This window comes from Pongo pygmaeus, chromosome 21, assembly GCF_028885625.2.
Source record: "Pongo pygmaeus isolate AG05252 chromosome 21, NHGRI_mPonPyg2-v2.0_pri, whole genome shotgun sequence".
In the NCBI taxonomy this organism is placed as follows: Eukaryota; Metazoa; Chordata; class Mammalia; order Primates; family Hominidae; genus Pongo; species Pongo pygmaeus.
In genome coordinates this window covers 47,727,717-47,749,122 of record NC_072394.2, presented here as the reverse complement: position 1 = coordinate 47,749,122, position 21,406 = coordinate 47,727,717, and the positions used below count along the sequence as shown (strand labels likewise).

General features: G+C 38.9%; 1 protein-coding gene across 2 annotated transcripts; it reads right to left on the bottom strand.

Moving 5' to 3' along the window:
* Window positions 1–4,559: 4,559 nt before the first annotated feature.
* LOC129021852 (semenogelin-1-like) lies at window positions 4,560–7,452 on the bottom strand. Of its 2 annotated transcripts, none has more exons than XM_054467792.1 (3): window positions 7,377–7,452; window positions 5,387–7,132; window positions 4,560–5,026 (listed from the first exon to the last, which is right to left on the bottom strand). In XM_054467792.1, exons 1-3 carry the CDS (start codon window positions 7,450–7,452, stop codon window positions 4,560–4,562), a joined length of 2,289 nt encoding a protein of 762 aa, XP_054323767.1. The 2 variants fall into 2 exon arrangements, with proteins under 2 accessions (XP_054323767.1, XP_054323768.1); XM_054467793.1 differs by having other exon boundaries at window positions 5,567–7,132.
* Between the last annotated feature and the right edge of the window lie 13,954 nt (window positions 7,453–21,406).

The following is a 21,406-nucleotide window of genomic DNA, read 5'->3' as shown; positions in this document are numbered from 1 at the left end:
ACTGGGAGAAAATTTTACTCCTGGGTATTTACCATGGATAATTAAAAATATATGTTATTGTGCCTTGTGCAGGGATTTATGTGATATCTTAATTCACAATCTCTCAATTGGGAACACCAAATGTTCATCTATCAGCAGATAAATGGAAGAACAAATATGGAGACTCAAACAATGTAATATTATTCAACAATAAAAGGAATGAACTACTGATACATACAAAAACAATGAATCTCAAACATTGAATAACAGTCAGACACAAAAGGTAATGTTATTATATGATTTCATTATGTAGCAAGTTATTAGTTTCTATGTCAGTATAACATTTGCCCCTGAACGGCTTGAAGTGAATTTGAAAGGGGCATAAGGCAAGATTAATGTTCTATATGCTCATCTAGGTGTTGTGCAACCACATGTATGTGTTTGTCAATCTCATTCAAACAGATATATAAGATCTGTGCATTTCTTTGTGTGAATTTTACCTCTATTTCAAAGAACAGATAATAAAAGATTGTTTTATTATTATTATTTCCAAATTTGTTGTCATTCTGGCACTCTTCCCTGAGCACTTGGGCTGTGATCATCTCACTCAATACATCTAAGCATCTTTATGAGATGGTTATTATATCCCCTCATTAAGAGGCAGGAGGTCAGTATCAGAGATCCTGTGGCCCAAGACTATGCAAGTGGTGGGAACCAAAGTTCATGCTAATTGTACCACAGCACACAGCATTTATGACTCTGGCTCTTTTGCTTGTTTGCATGTCAATTTATGTTTCCTTCTCCCATGCAATCAGCAACATGTCAGGGAAACTGTTTAATGTATTTCTGTCCATACATAAAGGAGAGAATCTGTTCAGCAGACTGTAGCAGGTAATTCTAGCTTCTCCGATGCTAAGGCCCCTAAGCCCATCATAACCTCTCCTTTCCAACTGCTGGGCTGGGAAAATAAAGCAAGTGGCTGAGCACAAGGTCTCTGTTCTCTTGGGAAGGTAGCAGTGAAGAGAGACAGAGTTCTCATGTCACTATGACAAAGTCTCTAATCACACACCTACAGGCAACATGAAGACATTAAGACCTGATGGAGATTTCTTTTCTTTCTTTCTTTCTTTCTTTCTTTCTTTCTTTCTTTTTCTTTCTTTCTTTCTTTCCTTTCTTTCCTTCCCTCCTTCCTTCCTTCCTTCTTTCTTTGCTTCTTTCTTTCTTTCTTCCTTCCTTCCCTCCCTCCCTCCCTTCTTTCCTTTTCTTTCTTTCTTTTTTCCTTCCTTCCTTCCTTCCCTCCCTCCCTTCCTCACTTTCTTTCTTCCTTCCTTTCTTTCTTTCTTTGCTTGCTTCTTTCTTTCTTCTTTCTTTCTTTCTTTCTTTTTCTTTCTTTCTTCTTTCTCCTTCCTTCCTTCTCTCCTTTGTTCCTTCCTTCCCTCCCTCCCTTCCTCCCTTTCTTTCTTCCTTTCTTCTTTCTTTCTTTTTCTTTCTTTGCTTGCTTCTTTCTTTGCTTGCTTCTTTCTTTCCTTCTTTCTTTCTTTCTTTTCTTCTTTCTTTCTTTCTTTCTTCTCTCTCCCCTTCCTTCCCTCCCTCCCTTCCTCCCTTCCCTCCCACCCTCTCTCCCTCTCTCCCTTTCTCTCTTTCTCCCTTTCTCCCTTCCTTCCTTCCTTTCTCCCTTCCTTCCTTCCTTTCTTTCTTTTTCTTTCTTTCCTTCTGTCTTTCTTTTTCTTTCTTTCTTCTTTCTATTTTTTCCATCAGGAAACAGTACTTTTATTGTACCTATGAGAAAAGAAAACAACAATAAATGCTTTGCCAGAGTCATACAGCCAAAGAAGTAGAACTAAAAGGAGAATTTATGGTAAGCAATTGCTAATTCTCTACAATTTCTTCTTCACCAAGCTATTGTAGCACAGGGGCCATTCAGCTGTGTATGCGTGGCTGCATATGTGTGAGAAGTGGAGATGGGTACCTGTGGGCCCACAGCACAACCACATACATATTTATCAGCTGATCTATACTAATCCTTAGCAATGACATACTTGGTAGATTTTATGACTTCATAATACACATATAACCGGCTGCCTGGCTGTGGTGATGGACAAACATAGCTACACCTACTCTTTTGGCTCTTTTGATGAAGCTGACCCACTGACGTTCAAGCTGTTGGCTAGCTTAGGGAATGATTTGCTTCTCCTGGAAAACTTCATGACTCTTAATAAACTTATGGCTCCTTGGTTGTTGGTATGTGGGGCCGAGGCTAACCCAACTCTGCGCCTATATGATCCATGGTTTTGAGGGTGGACAACAGTGCCAATCTCTACTCCGAGTAGGCCTGTGTCGTTCTGAAGCATTCATGTCCATCCGACCTATTCTGGCCCTACCAAATTTACTGCAGCATTAGACACCATCTTTGAGGTCTTATTGACCTCCTTTCTTTCTTTTTCCTTCCTTCCTTCCTTCCCTCCTTCCCTCCCGCTTTCCTTTCCTTCCCTTCCCTTCCCTTCCCTTCCCTTCCCTTCCTTTCCCTTCTCTTCCCTTCCCTTCCCTTCCCTTTCCTTTCCTTTCTGTCTCTCTCTCTCTTCTTTCTTTCTTTTTCTTTCTTTCTTTCTTTTTCTTTCTTTCTTTCTTTCTTCTTTCTTTCTTTCTTCTCTTTCTCTCTCTCTTTCTTTCTTTCTTCTTTCTTTCTTTTGAATATCTACAATATTGAGTCAGTATGTACTATGAAGATTGCTGTGTCAAACTTTTCAATGTTGCAGATGTGGGACTTAAGCTTGCAAGGAAGAACATATTTAGGTAAAGATATACAGGTTATTATGAAAGAATTGGAACTAGAATCCAAATCTCTTATTCTTAGGCTTGTGATTTTCTCACTCCCCTGTGTTGGCCTCTTCTTCTGAAGGTTTAGCTTTCTCTGGAAACTTTTTTAAAATAGAGGGGGGAAAGGCAGTATAGGCAGCAGAATTTCCATTATGAAGACACCACCTGCCTCAAGATTCCTTTGACTGGTCCTCTGGTCTTTCCATCCACAGGTGACATTTTAACCCATTTGCTGTTACTGAAGTTGTGCAGATTTAACATATCACCTTTGGTGTAATTGCATCTCAATGGATACTGTAGGAGTAAGACATTCTTAAGCTCATTGAAGGGATGCGCTACTGTGGAATTGATCACCAGCAGATCAGGGACTTTCCCAGGGCCTGTTGCAATACATTTTCTCTTGTCTTTCTGGGATATTTTTAGTTCCTGGGGTCTTATTAGTACCAGGGTCATGAAAGCCTTTAGTGTTGGCCTCAGGTGGTAGACATGTGACTGGTAGACTAACAGCACCCTATTTTTAGTGTTTGTTTCTATCAATACATCTTGAAATGTGGCTTTGATTACTATTCTCCCTAGTGCTTCAAAAATATCCCTTTATTTTCTTTCAAAACCACTTATATTAGAAATGCCCTCAACCCCTTGAGCCACTAGGAATCCAGAGAAAACAGGAGTCAAAAGCAGATGAAGCAGAAAATGATCTCTTTATTGGAAGTTTGAAGGGGCTTCAGGTTAAGAAAGCCTAATTCAGGAAAGCATGGGCAGGTGGTATCATCCATGGACCAAGGATCTGAAACTACATGGGAGTCTGCATCTCAGAAACATCACAGAATTCACTGAGGTCAAGTGACACCTAGAGAGAAAGAAGAGAATCAGTGATGTGGGTATAGTAAAAAGTGAAGGGTGAGGATGGTAGCTGGGCCTCCTGTCCCCTTCAGCTCCAACTGTACCAGCCCTCTACTACTAGGATACCAGGCCACTAGCTGCCAGCTGGGGCCACTGTTTCTACTGCTTGCCCTCTCTTCAAGTGCAGTGTTACTTATTGCAAAGAGGCAGGGAAGCACCATTACCCCTCTCAGGGCTTCAGTTTTCTTCTCCTGATGTTGTAAACATCCAACTGGCCCATGAGATCCCTCACCATCTCTTGTGTCTCCCTTTCCATCTTCTCTTTCACAACATGAACAGGGATCTTTCTACATATCTCTTTCCTGTATTTTGAGAGGGAGGACTGATAGTCTTTGGGCTTGTGGTCTCTGAAGGAGCATAGATGAACCCTAACAGGGATGCAAGAACATTCACTTGTGTGCAGAAAGAAAACATTAACTGCTGTAATCGTTTATACTATATAGGAAAGAAATTGAGGTTTACTAACCTAAAGTATAAGAAGTGACAAGAGTATACCATAAACTTATAAATATGCATATGTAGTCAGTACATGTTCAAAAATACCTTTAGCAGGTAGGCATATACAAAAAAATATTATTGAAGAATATTCAATTAAGGATAGGAATTCCAGGACCTCATGATAGGCCAAACATCCTTCTGTGCCACTACCAGACCCTCTCCTCACCAGAGAATGGAGAGGCTCATCTTCCTACCACTTGTTATACAGCACTTCTATTGGTGCAAACAATGGTTATCAATCCCACAAAAGTCCTGGAGAGTCCCCAACAATTCTAAACATTGGGAGAGGTATCTCCCCTATTTGCTAAAAAAAATTACCTTGATATTGGTTCATCCTTTCACATGGTTACTGAATGGTAGGTTTATGTAGATAATGGGTTTCGGTCATTGTTAAGACGTTGTGCCGAATGATGATCACTGTCATCTTCCTGCTCTATAATTACAATATCCAATCCCCCATGAGACCCATGTTGGTGTCTGCTTTTTTGTTTATGACTGAGTAGGTCTTGTTCTCTATTTGTATATTGGCCAGACTCTCCTTTTGCATTTTCAGCATGCCGTGGCTCTTGCTTAGGATTTGGTGCCTGGATTTGAGACTTGCCTGCTACTAGCTTTTCAGTTTGCCTGTAAATACTGCTTTGGGATACATCTTTCTGCACACCATTTTCTCCATAGTGAAGTTGTCTTTCTTCTGTACTTGAAGATTGGTATGATATTTTATTTGCCCTTTGGCTATGCTCTTGCTCTTGAATGGGAAATGTTATCTGTTTTTGAGACTTGCCATGTGCTTTCTCTTCAGTTTGGCTATAAATACTGCTTTGGGATACATCTTTCCGCCCACCATTTTCTCCATAGTGAAGTCGTCTTTCTTCTGTACTTGAAGATTGGTATGATATTTTATTTGCCCTTTGGCTAGGCTCTTGCTCTTGACTGGGAATTGTTACCTGTTTTTGAGACTTGCCATGTGCTTTCTCTTCAGTTTGGCTATAAATACTCCTTTGGGATACACCTTTCTGCACACCATTTTCTCCATAGTGGAGTCGTCTTTCTTCTGTACTTGAAGATTGGTATGATATTTTATTTGCCTTTTGGCTAGGCTCTTGCTCTCGACTGGGAATTGTTACCTGTTTTTGAGACTTGCCATGTGCTTTCTCTTCAGTTTGGCTATAAATACTCCTTTGGGATACACCTTTCTGCACACCATTTTCTCCATAGTGGAGTCGTCTTTCTTCTGTACTTGAAGATTGGTATGATATTTTATTTGCCTTTTGGCTAGGCTCTTGCTCTTGACTTGGAATTGTTACCTGTTTTTGAGACTTGCCATGTGCTTTCTCTTCAGTTTGGCTATAAATACTCCTTTGGGATACACCTTTCTGCACACCATTTTCTCCATAGTGGAGTCGTCTTTCTTCCGTACTTGAAGACTGGTATGATATTTTATTTGCCTTTTGGCTATGCTCTTGCTCTTGACTGGGAATTGTTATCTGTTTTTGAGACTTGCCATGTGCTTTCTCTTCAGTTTGGCTATAAATACTGCTTTGGGATACATCTTTCTGCACACGATTTTCTCCATAGTGGAGTCGTCTTTCCTCTGTACTTGAAGATTGGTATGATATTTTATTTGCCTTTTGGCTATGCTCTTGCTCTTGACTGGGAATTGTTACCTGTTTTTGAGACTTGTCATGTGCTTTCTCTTCAGTTTGGCTATAAATACTGCTTTGGGATACATCTTTCTGCACACCATTTCCTCCATAGTGGAGTCGTCTTTCCTCTGTACTTGAAGATTGGTATGATATTTCATTTGCCTTTTGGCTATGCTCTTGCTCTTGACTGGGAATTGTTATCTGTTTTTGAGACTTGCCATGTGCTTTCTCTTCAGTTTGGCTATAAATACTGCTTTGGGATACATCTTTCTGCACACCATTTCCTCCATAGTGGAGTCGTCTTTCCTCTGTACTTGAAGATTGGTATGATATTTCATTTGCCTTTTGGCTATGCTCTTGCTCTTGACTGGGAATTGTTATCTGTTTTTGAGACTTGCCATGTGCTTTCTCTTCAGTTTGGCTATAAATACTGCTTTGGGATACATCTTTCTGCACACCATTTTCTCCATAGTGGAGTTGTCTTTCTTTTGTACTTGAAGACTGGTATGATATTTTATTTGCCTTTCGGCGATGCTCTTGATCTTGATTGAGATTTTTTGTCTGGTGTTGATTCTTGTTATATACTAGGAGCTCATCTTGCGTAGAAAAAATGTCTTTGGACCCATGTTGGAGGTTGCCTTGGTGCGCAGGACAGAGTGAGGTTTGTACTTTGCTTGAATGTTCCTCTCTCACTTCAACCACATTTTGGTAATGCCCTTTGTTTTGATGAGAATTTTTAGTCTCACGTTGTTGTTTGTTAGCTACTAGCTCTTCAGTTTGGAGAACATAACTGCGTTGGGATCCGCCTTGTGTTCTACCTTTTTGTGCACCAGAGACGGAAGTTTGTTCTTTACTTAGTCCATGAACCCATAGCCTTTCTTCTGTGTTTGAATATTGACTGGATATTCCCTTTCCAGATGGGCTATTCCCCTGATCTTGAGAAGGATTTTGTGCCCCACGATGAGCTTTGCCTCCTTTATGGTGTATAACTACCCTTTGAAAATGACCTTTTGATTTAGCATGGTCTCTGCCTTCTTGTTTATTATAGAGCAGTTGTTGACTTCCACCTAGATGTCGTTCTGATTTTGTCGTCTTATGTAAGGCATTCAAATCATATTGCTGACTTTTTCGGGTCCGGTCATGATCATTGGCATCTACATGATATGTGTATTGACTAGAAAAACTGCCTTTGGATTCAGTTTGTTGCTTGCCTTTTTGTCCAGAATAGTGCTGGCCCTTTTGTCCATGTGGAAATTGGGAAGATTCACTTGGTAATCGGCCTTTTGATCCACCTGGTAATTGATAATAAGAATGTATGCATTCATTATCGCCAAAGCTCCCTTAAAACTATTACCCCCCACTGTTCCCCCAACAAATTATTGATATTTCTAGAAAAGCTGAAGCTTTGGGTGGAGAAAAAAAATTCTCTTCAACAAGAAGAATCTGTGCCTAAACAGGTTACTGTTTGCACCCCAAATAATCTTAGATTATTAGCTGTTGGAGCAGCTTTCCCCAAGGCTTACCCTCTCCACTCACCTTTTTGTCCCATCACAGCTGCTTGCCTCGCCAAGATGAGGAGCAGGGAAAGTACGAAGATGATGTCGGGCTTCATCTTGCTTGGAAAACCTTGTCTGAGAACTGAGCGGACCTTGTCATTTATATCTTCCTTGAGTGAGTGTGCCATGGGTGGAGCTTAAATTACAAAAGGCACTGCCTTTTCTTAGCTTATCAGTAAATGTCAACTTCCTCACCCCTGCTGAGTGTGGGACAAAGTCAATGTCCCCAGCAACATAATGTCAAAGGCATTTTCTTTCTTCTGGAAGCCCCAGCAAATTTTTATCAGTCCTTGTAGATCATCATGCCACTCACTTTCATTTTACGGAATTATAGACAAAAGTAGGAAAGAGACTAGCTTCAGGCTACAAAAGCAATTGGTTTCTGAGAATGCCTTTATATTCTAAATGTGAGTTTCCCTTCATGATGTAATAATTTAAATACTCTATTTTAGACAGAACTCCATACTTCCTTTTGTTTTAAAAATGATCTTGAGACATGTTCTATTTTACCTAAGAATGAGCAATCATAGAAGTCCAATGACATAGAAGATAATGAAACATTATGGAATCCAAAGAAAGAAATTTTACACAAGTAAATGGGGCACACCAATGTCAAATATGTCTGTCAAGTTCAACACGATAAAGACTGACATGTATCCACAGTTTTTCTTAGTTGTTGCTAGCAACTTTAATGAGAGATGAATACAATTGTGTTGGGTTGTCAGTTGAAGGATGGAGACAGGCTGCAACCTTCTCAGGAAGTCTGAATTCATGGTGGAGTGAGAGCTGAGGCTGTATCTGGAAGGTGAGGTAAGTTCCAGATGTGTTTTCAAAGGATGGGAGAATTTTAATATGCTTTCATGGTGATAGGAACAGCTGTTGGAAAAAAAGTAAAAATGCTGGTTTCTAGATTGGGTTCTTCTCATGAAATCTACCTAAACAGCAGAATTTTCTTTCTAATTAAAAGAAGTTTCTACTTCAGTAGTAAACAGCTGAATCCCCAAACAGGCTGTGAGAAATATTTGCCACCATCAATGAATTGAATAATGTATTGTGAGTGGACATGAAGCTAAAATTCCCACCTTTGGTAGAAGCATAGATTTTTTCCAATTGTGATGACATCCTGAAAAGTCTAAAGAAACTTTCTTTACTTTGAGTCATAAAGACTTTGTTATGAGCAGACCACAGGAGAAGAAGAAAGCATCCCAACAGTGTCCCTGTCTACATTCAGAACACCTTGGAGGGTAGTGCTGGGGAAAGGATAGCTTGAAAACTTATTTTCAATTATTCTGTCTTAGAATCTTAACCTTCCTGTAGGCAATGCTCTATGGAAGGGGAAAAGAGAAAGGCCAACCACAGAAAAAAGTGCTATGCTATCAAACATAAATCATGTGAGCTGCATGGTTTCTCTATGAGCCACTCTGAGATCTTACCAAATTTATCTGTTTGCCTCAAAGGCAGTAAGTAGTTCCTTATTGCAGAAACCCCAACAGAGTAGGGTGATATTGTTCTGAACTAAAATTGATTACTGTGTCTGCTAACCACTGTAATCTTCCTCACACTTCCCTGAAGAAAATACCAGAAACTGTTCTGTTCCAAACTTACTGATACAAAATAGAGTCTGAAATATTAATCTTACTTATGGATCAAGAACAAAACTTTCATCTCATCTAGTGTCCAAAAGATGCAGATAAAACAAAGGGGCACAATATTTGCAAAAACAAACCAGGAAAATGCAATCCAAGCACAACATGTGATTACTATACTCATGTTAGAATTGAATTCAATGAAATGTGGAAAAAACCATTTCCAAATGATAAAGGAATGTATTGATAAAGTTGAAATCAGAAATCAGTGATTTGGAAAGCATAAAAATGGTATGGTGATGCATACATCTTAGATATGGAATTATGATGGGGGAAAAGATTAAGTGATCAAATGATTTGTCCTGTTGGACAAATAAAAAAATGCAAAAATATTAAAGTGCACTAAATTGGCATAAAAATCTGAAAGTTTTATACTCATAGGAAAAGAAGAAAACAGGAGGACTTAAATGTATTTTGCTCAATTCTATGGGAAATCACTTTACAACTTAGAAAAGATTCAAATATAGTTATTTTTGGGGAATGGGCAGAAAAACCCGGTAGAGTAGGACTCCCCAGAGATTATACCCTCCAAAAGGTCAAATTTAATAATTATCCACATATGATAATACTTTCTCAAAGGCTAAACAGGCCAGATGAGATATTACAGAACCTGATTATAGCATAATAATTAAAAATACACATTGAAGAAGGTATGAAAGACAATTTTGTTTCCTGTATCACCCCTAACCCAATCACAGGCAGCACAGTGCAGAGAGAGCTACTTTCTTTTGGGGGGAAGGGAATGAAGTAAGGCTTGGACGTTTTCATAGAACCAAATACTAGTCTATAATAGTAAAATTCAGCACTGGGAGGACACCCATGGTGACCCTGGGTGAATACCTGTGGCCTAAGCAGCAAGACCTGCCCCAGCAGCAGAGAGGAACACATAGTTCCTGTGAGATAGACTTGCGTTCTTACCTGTACCACTGGCAGCCAACTACAGCAGCCTTGGATTATGAATAACTGACATACGTAGGCAGGTATCAGTGAGGAGGAGTTGGGAATGCAGTCCATCATTGTGCCAGCCTCTGCAGCCATGGGTTACAGCCTGGTGCAGAACTGGCCATGGTGGTCCTGGGTTTATGACATCTCCTTGTGCTGCAATGACTGAAACAGTCACAGGCTTGCAAACCCAGAACAGATGATCTGCCTAGAATTTCCGGACAGAGTTGAGGGACATTCTCAGACAAAGCCAAACTGGAGTAAGTACCTACCTTAAATTCAATATCTGCATTCAAGTACCTACCTGCAATTCAATAAGTACCTACTTCTTCAATGTGCAGACATCAATGCACAATCACAAGGATCAAGAACAATCGGGGAAAACTGATGACACCAAATTAACAAAATAAGGTACCAAATGAACAAAATAAGATACCATTGATTGGCCCCAAAGTCATGGAGATGTATGACCTGCCTGAAAAAGAATTTAAAATGGCTGTTCTAAGGAAGCTCAAAGAACTTTAATAAAACACAGATAAATAATTAAATGAAATGATGAAAACAATAAGTGACCAGAAAGAGAGATGTAACAAAGGGTAAAAATGATAACAAAATATCTAATGTTAATATAGGAGCTGAAGAATGCAATGAATAACATGAAAAGTGTGAAAAGTGCAATAGAGTGCATTAACACCAGAAATGATCAAGCAGAAGGAATAATCTGTGAGCTTGAATACAGGTTATTTGACAATATATACTCAGAAAAGGAAAAAAGAAAAAAGAATAGAATGAAGGAAACTTATGAGATGTATGGAATAGCATTAAGTGAGCAAAGGGACAATTTACTGGCATTCAAGAGAAGTTAGAGAAAGATAAATGGAAAAGTAAAGAAAGCTTATTAAATAAGTAATAACAGAAAACTTTCCAAATCTGAGGAGTTCATATATGTATATATATGTATATATGTATATATATGTATATATGTATATATATGTATATATGTATATATATGTATATATATATACACATACACACATACATATATACATATATACACCCATATATATACATGTACATATATACATATATTATATATATATGTATGTGTATATATATATAGGTAGTCAAAGTGCAGGATGGTCAACAGTCACCAATCACATTCAATTCAAAAAAGACTAGACATATAATCATCAAACTGTGAAAGATCAAAGACAAACGATCCTGAAGCAGCAAAAGAAAAGAAGCAAATAAAATGCGAAACAGTTCCAATACCCTTCACATCAGACCTTTTTTTTCTTTTTCAACTGTTATTTTACATTCAGGGGCCAAGTGTGCAAGTTAGTTACCTGGGTATATTGCATGATGCTGAAGCTTGGGGTATGAATTTTCCTGTCATTCTGATACTGAGTGTAATACCCAACATTTAGTTTTTCAACCCTTGTCCCTTTCCCTCCCTCCTTCTCTCCTCTAGTAGTCTTCAGTGTGTATTATTTCCATCTTTATGTTCATGAGTATCTGACATTTAGCTCCCCTCTATAACTGAGAACATGTGATATATAGTTTTCTCTTCCTGCATTAATCTACTTAGGATAATGGCCTCCCACTGCATCCATGTTGCTACAAACACATGATTTTATTTATTTTTTATGACTGTGTAGTATTCCATGGTGTATATAACCATATTTTGTTTACCCAATCCACCATTGATGGGCGCCTAAGTCGATTCCATGTTTTTGCTAGTATGAATGGTGCTGCAATCAAATCATATTTCTCAAAGGGAACATTAAAGATGAGAGGAGAGTGGAATAATATTATCAAAATAATAATAAAAAAGAAAACCATCCAAGCATACTATACTCAGCAAAGCTGTTCTTCAGAAATGACAGAGAAATGAAAACTTTCCCAGACATGCAAAGGTGAGGAAGCATGTCACCATCAGACCTATTTTACAAGAAATGCTAAAGGAGTTATTCAAGGTGAAAGAAAAGGATGCTAATGAGTAATACAAAATAATCTAAAAGTGTAGAACTCACTAATAAAAGTAATTACACAGTCAAAATTAAGAATACTGTGATAGTATAATGGTGATGTATAAATCACTTCTATCTTTAGTATGAAGGCTAAAAGATAAAACTGTTGAAATTAATAATAACTACAATAAATTGTTAATGTATATGGCATATAAAAGCTGTTAATTGTGACAAGAAAATATCAAAATGTGGGGAGGGAAGTGGTGGTAAGGTGTAGTTTTATGTTTTGTAATCAAACAAATTATTTTCAGGTTAAAATCACTTGTGATAGCTACAGGATATTTTTTAAAGGCCTCATGTTAGCCACAAAGACAATATTTTTAATAGATGCCCTAAAAATAAAAAATAAGTATCAAAATATACTACTAGAGAAACTAACTTAATCATAGTGGAAGGCAATAAGAGAGAAAGAGAAAAAGAAAGAAAGAAAGAAAGAAAGAATCACCAAAGCAACTAGAAAACAATGAAAAAGTGGCAGTAGTAAGTCCTACCTATGAATAATTATCTTGAAGGTAAATAAATTCACTAATCAAATGCCTAGAGTGGATGAATGGGAAAAAAATAAGATCCATCAATAGGCTTCCTAAAAGAGGCAACCATACTGGTAATTACACACATAGACTGAACGATAATGGATGGAAAAAACATTCCACACAAGTGGAAACCAAAACAGAGCAGGAGTAACAATTCTTATACCAGATCAAATAGACTTTAAGTCAAAAATGTAAAAAGACATAAAGAAGATCATTATATAATGCTAAAGAGGTCAATTCAGCAAGATAATACAGAAATTGTAAGTTACATATGCACCCCAAATCCAAGCACCTAAAGATATAAAGCAAATATTCTGAAGAGAGATCAACTGCATACAATAATAGTAGGTGTTTTAGGCCATTTAGCATTACTATAAAACAATACATGAGACTAGATAATGTATACAGAAAAGAGGTTTGTTTGGCTCAAAGTTCTGCAGGCTAAGATGCCTGGTGCCAGCATCTGCTCAGTTTCTGGTGATGCCGCAGAAAGTATTTAATCGTGATAGAAGGGAATGGGAGCCAGTGTATCACATAGCGAGAGAGGGAGCAAGAAAGATGCCAGGGTCTTTTAAACAAGCAGTCCTCATGTGAACTAAGAGAGTGAGAACTCACTCATTACTGCAGGGATAGCACCAGGCCATTCATGAGGGATCTAGCCCTATAACCCAAACACCTCACACTAGGCTGCACTTCCAACACTGATGGTCACATTTTAACATGAGATTTGGAGGGGACAGATATCCAAACTATATCAGTAGAGGATTTCAAAACCCTGTAATAGCAATGGACAGATCACCCAGACAGAAAATCTACAAAGACATATGAGATATAAGCTGCACTCTAGACTAAATAGACTTTAAGGGCATATACAGAAAAGTTTATTAAACAACTCCAGAACACATGTTCTTCTCAACTTCACATGAAATATTCTCCAAGATAGGTTATTACATGTTAGGCCACAAAACAAGTCTTAACATATTTATGAAGACTGAAACCATATCAAGTATCTTTTCTGACCACATTACTATCAAACTAGAAATTAATAAAAGAAGGAACTTCGGAAAATACACAAATACATGGAAATTAAACTACATGCTCCTGAACAACCAACTGGTCAAAGAAGAAATTAAAAAAGAAATAAAAATTTCTTCGAGACAAGCTAAAGTAGAAACACAATGTATCAAAGGCAATGAGATATAGTAAAAATAGTTCTAAGACAGAAAGTTACAGCAATAAATGCCTACACAAAAAAAGAAAAAAAATCTCAAATAAACAACCTAATGTGGCACCACAAGTAATAAGAAAAACAAAAGAGAAAACCAATCGTAATAATACTAGAAGGAAAGAAATCATATGGATATAGTACAAATAATAAAAATGTAGACTAGAAACAATACAAAAAAATCAATAAAACAAAGAGTTGGTTTTTGGAAATGACAAACAAAATCGCCAAACATTTAGCTAGACTAAGTAAAACAAAAAAAAAAGAAGACTCAATTAAATAAAACCAGAGATGAAAAAGGAGACATTACAACTGATACCACAGAAATGCAAAGATCGTTAGAGACTCATGAACAACTATATACTAACAATTAGATAATCTAGAAGAAACTGATAAATTCCTAGACCCGTATAAGCTGTCAAGATTTAACTATGAAGAAATAGAAAATCTGGCAGTCAGCAAGATGGCTAACTAGAAACCCATGGTACTCATCCCCACCAGAAGAAAGGGTCAAGGTAACAAACAGCTAAGATTTGGTTGGAGTGTCAAATCACCACTGAGAAAGAACTCCACAGTCTGCCTTGGTGGACATGCCCCAAGGCCTAACAAGAAGCCCCATGCTTGGACCCTGGGCCAACAAAACCACTTCTTGTGCCACCCCTCACAGAAATGCCCAAAGACTAGCCAAGCAGCCATGCAGCTGTGTCAAAGGGCAAAGAGGCAGCCCTGTTCCCTCCCCCAGCAGACATGCCACTAGGCTACCCAAGCAGCCTTGTACCCATGTCTTGGGCCTGAGAAACAGCCCAGTGGGCTGCTCCTGACAGACATGACCTCAGGCTATCTGAGCAGCTGTGCATCCATGCCCTGAGACTGAGAAACAGCTACACATGCCACTCCTGGCAGGCATGCCCCAGGCTGGCCCAGCAAACATATACCCATGTTCTCTGTTGATATCATGGCACCCTGGTTCCAATGCCAGTGAGCCAGACCACAACTGGCTGATCCACCAAGTGCATGCACACAACCCTGACCTGAGAAATAACCCTGCAAGCTCACCCCTAAAAAAGTCATGCCACTATAGCAGCAAACTTCTTTAGAGTAGGGCACTGAGAATTCTCAAATGCTTCTCTGGATCTAGCTGCCCAGTGAAGTTGCCACACTCCAGGCCAGTACTGGGGAATGTCTGTAAGAGATCTGGTGATGTGGCCTGTCCTCAAGTCTCCCAGCAGTGGGTAGCCGCACCAGTCATGGGGGTAGCAGGGGAGTGATGCAGACTCTGTGAGATTCCTTGGTTATTGATAGCCTTAGTGTGTTGGTTTTCTTGAACACTGGTTATAGTAGTACTGAACTGGTCACTTGGACAGAATCAGGACCTCCTGGTTAGTCAGAGGGGTACAGGCAGTGGTGATAGCTGAGATTGCTCCGCCATTTTCTCCTTCCTAGGTGCAGTGTTATTCTACCGAGAGATGCTGTAATGGACTGTGTTGGCTGGCCTCCAGCCCAGAGGTGGTGCTTGCAAAAGAGCACCAGCTGTGGTAGTAGCAGTGGGATTTTTGCTTGCTTTAGGTTGCCCTCTGGTTTCTCAGGCAATAGGTGGGGCCATAGAGCTTCCAAGAGTTTCTGTTTTTTGTGTTAAGCTACCAGGGCAGGTGGCAGAACAAAGTCAGGTGGGGGCTGGGTCAGGCAGGTTTGCACTCTGAGTCTTCACATTCAGGGAAAGCCGCAGCCCCTGTGGGTGCTGGAGGACAGGAACAGTTCTCAGGCCACTGGGTTGATGTTCCAGAGGGGACTGTTGCAGAATGGCTGTAATTTCAAAGTCAAAAAACAACAGATGCTGTAGGCTGTGGAGAAAAGGGAATGCTTATATCTTCTTTCCCCTTTGGTTGGTTGGTATGTAAATTAATTCAGCCCCACTGTGGAGAGCAGTTTGGAGATTTCTCAAAGAACTTAAAACAGAGCCACCATTTGACCCAGCAATTCCACTACTGGGTATATCCCAAAAGGAAAATAAATCACTCTACAAAAAGGACACCTGCACTCATGTTCATTGCTTTGCTATGCACAATAGCAAAGATATGGAATCAACCTAGGTGCCCATAAATGGTGGATTAGATAAAGAAAATATGACATGTATATACTGTAGAATACTACACAGCCATAAAAAGAATGAAATCCTATCCTTTGCAGGAACATGGATGCAGCTGGAGGTCATTATCCTAAGCAAATTAATGCAGGAACAGAAAACCAAATACCACATGTTATAACTTATAAGTGGGAGCTAAACATTGAACACACACTGACACAAACATGGGAACAACAGACACTGCAGACTACTAGGAGGAGAGAGGGAAGTGGGCGTGGGTTGAGAAACTATCTATTGGTTACTACGCTCACTACCTGGGTGATGGGATCTATACCCCAAACCTTAGCATCACACAATATGCCCATGTAACAAACCTGAACATGTACCCCCGTATCTAAAATAAAATTTGAAAAAAATTTAAAACTATATAAAAATGTTTAAATTGTGAGGCAAAACCAGCCATAGATAAAGAAAAAGTAATGAACAGAAAATGGAAAACATTAATAAACATATATCAGATAAAGGGTGAATTTCATAGCATATTGAAAAAATTTCTTCACGGTAATAAAGAAGAGCACATCATCTAATAAACAGTGTAAGATATGAGCTCCACCAGGTATTTAGAGAAATTATAATACAAACAGTTAATGCATGCATGAAAACAATTATAGCTTCATTCATAGTTCAAGAACTGCAAGTTAAATAAAGTATAATTTGTCTTTTCACTTATGAGGCTGATTACCCAGTAATGATTCTGGGCAAGTTCCTTCTATCTCTGGCCTCAGTTCTAGACATTGTAAGACGAGAAAATGGGACTAAGTAGTCTCTTGAAGTCCTTGCTGTGGCGAGGACTAGCAGATTAAGCAAAGCCCTCCGCCTGGTGAAGAGGGAATTTGCAAGAGCACAACACAAAGCACATGAGGTTGGGATCACTGTGCATGGGGACACCAAAGGGATGCAGAAAACCTCATGATAATGGTTGATTTGATATTCTGTAATGAGTGTTTATTCATCTTCATTACGTTTTATAATGGTTTCACAAATGGAAGTTTCTTTAATCTTCGTGGTCCTCTCATATCTATGGTTTATTTGTTTGTTGGTTGGTTTGTCAAACAAATAGTTTGTATTTGATTACAAATTATCTCCCAATCCTATGGGGTTTATTCATTTATTTATTCATCCGAGTATGTGAAATTTTCACGTGGCTCCCCAGTCAGATCTGTGCATAAAGGTATATTCAGAGAAGAATCAGATATCCATCTCCATTCTCTCTTTCCTTTCTACCAATTCCTGACCACACAGGTGACCACTCTCATTGGTCTCTGGGTTTTTCCTTTCTTTTTTCTTTTTTTCCTGCAATGAGTAGGTAAACGGATATTTTCTTATTTTGCATGCATTGTTACAAGACACTTTAAATTTATCATTCCACAATGTATTTATAATTAACATACATCAGTTCATGGACATCTTCCATGTTCCTTTGAATAGCTACATAGTACTTCATTTTATAGTTGTACTATCATTTATACAACCCCTCTTTTCTGTGTGGATATTTTGGTTGTTTCCAACATTTTGCAGTCATAAATAATGCTGAAATTAATATGTTTACTGTAATTCCACACTTTGACTTATATTGTTCTGTTGGTCTGGAATTTCTATTATAACTCTACCCCTCTCACCCAGCGTCAGGCCAAACTGATGGAACAATTATTTTTTTTTTCGAGCTATGAGATATTATTATTATTATTATACTTTAAGTTTTAGGGTACATGTGCACAATGTACAGGTTAGTTACATATGTATACATGTGCCATGCTGGTGTGCTGCACCCATTAACTCATCATTTAGCATTAGGTATATCTCCTAATGCTATCCCTCCCCCATCCCCCACCCCACAACAGTCCTCAGAGTGTGATGTTCCCCTTCCTGTGTCCATGTGTTCTCATTGGAACAATGAATTTATGAACAAGACCCTTGCATCTTCCTGTCTTAGTCTACATCCCATGGAAAGAAAAATGACTTGAAATCAGGACTGATTTTTTTCATTTTCAGCTTTACTCCTCAATCCTAAGCAATATTCCCCTTTGTTAGATGACGGCAGCTTTCTATACGCCAGCAGGTATTTCGACTCCAAATTCAATGGAAGATTATGACTCAGGACATTTATTACAAGCTGGAAAGAATTTAGGGCCTGGCTTGGCCTGACTCCTGGACACTCTGTGATCCTAGGGACAGACACACTAGAACTGGCTGGCTAGAACTGAGTCTGCAAGGCCCTGGAGAGTGGCTCCAGTGTACCTGAGGTCATCTGTGACGTTCACTGCTCTATCCCTGGGGTGCATCTGGAGCCTGGAGAGATGCTATCTGGGCTCCTTGGTTCAGTAAAGCTCTGTGTTGCCAGAGGACTCCAGGTATTTGTTGGAGGGTGGTATCAGTTGAGTTGTGCCTAAAATAATACTTTCTGGCTTCTCTACTCACAAATCTCACAGAATACTGCAGCTGCTTTCTCTGGGTAATTTAAAACACTTTTTGTGGTCCCAGAACCCTTCATCTTTCTTTCCCTTCTTCATCTGTCCTCAACAAAGAATCCATAGTTGCCTGAATGAGGCATACGTGTTTGTATAATCAAGGAATATCATAGTCATGAATGCACAGAGGGCCCACTAAACTCAAAGCCCTTCGTATTTTTTTTTGTTTATTATTTTATTTTTTTTTCTAGCAGGTATTCTGAGCATCAGAAGCAGACAGTGATTGTCCAAGATCCTACAGAAAGTTGGTAGCACAGATGGGGCTACATAGAATATAATCTGCAAGAAGAAAATACAAAGTGTTCCTTGCTCCAGGACTTGATGTAATGAGTGTGGGTGTTGTAGACATTTCTTGGCTTCTAAGCATAAGAATGTCATTCCTATTTTGGGGGAATTAACCACATGAGCCCTGAAATCCAGAGGCTCTGCCACTTTTTATAACAGAATAGGAAAGTCTGGACACTTGTTTTCCCTGCCTCCACTGAGAGACAACCTTATGTGAGTACATGCCGTGTTCAGATCATCAGATGCACAAACTCTGGACTGCGCTTGGTAGCTAGTGATAGTAGGAGGTGAAGATTCATTTCTGGGGCAGTTACAGCAATGGCAGCTGTATTTGACTTCTCAGAAGAGAAGTGGAAATAATGGCCCATGCATTGAAGAGCATCTGGCTTTGGCATATTGGCTGAGAGACATGTAACCTCCATCTACTCTGAGGTAGCACCAATGAGCTCCACAAAGGGCAATATCTGACTAATTTTGACTGTGATTCTGCATTCAATGACTTCTTTGTTTTTGCCTTCTCTTTTAACTTGAATTTCTAGGTTTCCTAGTGGTTTTGTGAACCAGTCAGATACTTGTATTTTCACAGAGCCAAATAGACTTCTTTGAAATTAAGAAGAAAATAATTGGGCAAGTCTTGCTAGGGAATGGTGTGAAGAGTTCCTTGGATTACTCCAAACCAACAACCACAGCTGGTGAAAGTTATTTTTATTTTATTTCTTTTAGATTTTATTTTTATTGTACATATTTAAGGTATACAACATGATGTTTTGATACACATATACATAGTTAAATGATTACTGCCGTCAAGCCAACTGCCATATCCATTGTGTGATGTAGTTACCTTTCTGTTATTGTGAGAGAAGCACATAAATACTTGATGATAGTTTCCAGTAGATGATACTAAGAGTTGAGTGACCTGGTGGCTTCTCCTCTGGAATAGCAGTGTAAGGAGATCCATGGAAATACCCTCAAACCAAACAATCATACTTGATAAAAGTGATTTTTTAAAGCAGCCACTTGAAGTCTCTGGGAATTGTCTTAAGTGCATACATTTATTTTTAAAACTCTACTAAACCTTGAAAGAACACAGAGTGTCTACAGCATTTGAGTCATAACCCACTCTATACTTTCTATATCCTAGCTCAATATGAGGGAAGCTTCACTCAGGGCACATCTAGCCAAGAAATGGGAGAGTCTCTTTCCTCTCACTTCCCTTTAAAGGGTTATGATATCTCACCAGAGGCAAAAGGTTGCCAGCATCTCTCAAACCCATTCCAAGGTTGTACTGCAGAGATTCCAGGTGAGTGTGATGAAGTGGTACAGAGCTCCATTCTTCCATCCAACACTGCTTGTAGTGGAGAGGTTCTACCCCAGGCATCGTAGGTCAAGAACGCTGAGACCCCCATAGCCCTCGGCACAGCTCATTTGCCAGGGAGAGTTTTCATGCCAGTGAATGCCTGCCAACAACATCAGAGGATGTTCTGGCTCATGGTCAGAACCCAGTTGGTAAAACAGGGCTGTCACTCTGAGAAAAGTGAACCACTCTTTCCAAAACAGCTCCTTAGAAGGAACTCAGTGATTTTCCAAAAGTGAGAGGCAGGCTATAAGAATAGAGAGCTCCAAAGTCCTCCCTAAGGAACTGACAGTATTAGGAACAGAGTATAAGGAATATCCAGCCTAACTGCGCTCTTAAAAACTATGGAGGCTGGGCGTGGTGGCTCACGCCTGTAATCCCAGCACTTTGGGAGGCCAAGGCGGGCGGATCACGAGGTCAAGAGATCAAGACCATCCTGGCTAACATGGTGAAACCCTGTCACTACTAAAAATACAAAAATTACCTGGGCATGGTGGCACGCAACTGTAGTCCCAGCTACTCAGAAGGCTGACGCAGAAGAATCACTTGAACCCAGCAGGCAGATGTTGCAGTGAGCCAAGATCATGCCACTGCACTCCAGCCTGGCGACAGAGCGAGATTCTGTCTAAAAAAAAAAAAAAAAAAAGAAAAAAAAGAAAGAAAAAATTGAGATTTTAGTGGGGTTTTAGTGGTAAACAATTAAGAGTAAGTTGGAAGCCCATGAGATAAAAATCTAATGATTAATGAAATTGAACATGCCAACTGATAAAGTAAGCGTTTGAGGTTTTCCAGGAAAATATTGATGATAAATTGTCATGGGAGAGTTACCCATGATACATTTTAATTCCACCAAAATTATCACAAAAATATGTCAACATAATTAGAACATACAGTAATGGTGAGAAAATGCACACATCTCAATGGAATAAAAGATAAACTCAATGCCTTTGAGAATTTTACAACTGATAAGGGCAGAATTCCACATCACTTAAGAAATGTTAGTAATTCAGAGAATGATGTTTAGACTGATTACTGGCAATTCAAGGAGTAAATACTGGATTTCCACTCCACTCATTATCTCAAAGTACATTTTAGGTGGTCGAGGATTTAAACATAAAGATCAAACTATAAAAGTATTCAAAGTAAACATGAGACAAGTTTTGTAGAATATTTACACGTGAGTGATTTTCTGAAGTAAATTAATATCATTAACTACAAGCGAATAAAAAGTTTTACAGTGAAAATCAGGCACACAGTAAAAAAACAGAAATTTTTAAAATGTACAAACACATATGGTGGGAATAGAGATATTCTATAATATATTGAAAGAATTTTTAAAACACAATAAGGAAAATAGATCTTTTCATAGAAAAATAAACATAGA

Bases quoted from the DNA above. Each gene is read 5' to 3' on its own strand.
- LOC129021852 (XM_054467792.1), bottom strand. From the start codon at position 7,452: ATGAAGCCCGACATCATCTTCGTACTTTCCCTGCTCCTCATCTTGGCG. The intron at 7,133-7,376 runs GTGAGTGGAGAG...ATCAATTACCAG, and splicing joins AGCTGTGATGGGACAAAAAG to GTGGATCAAAAGGCCGATTA. The intron at 5,027-5,386 runs GTGTATCCCAAA...GTGGGCGGAAAG, and splicing joins AGAAAATGGTGTGCAGAAAG to ATGTATCCCAAAGCAGTATT.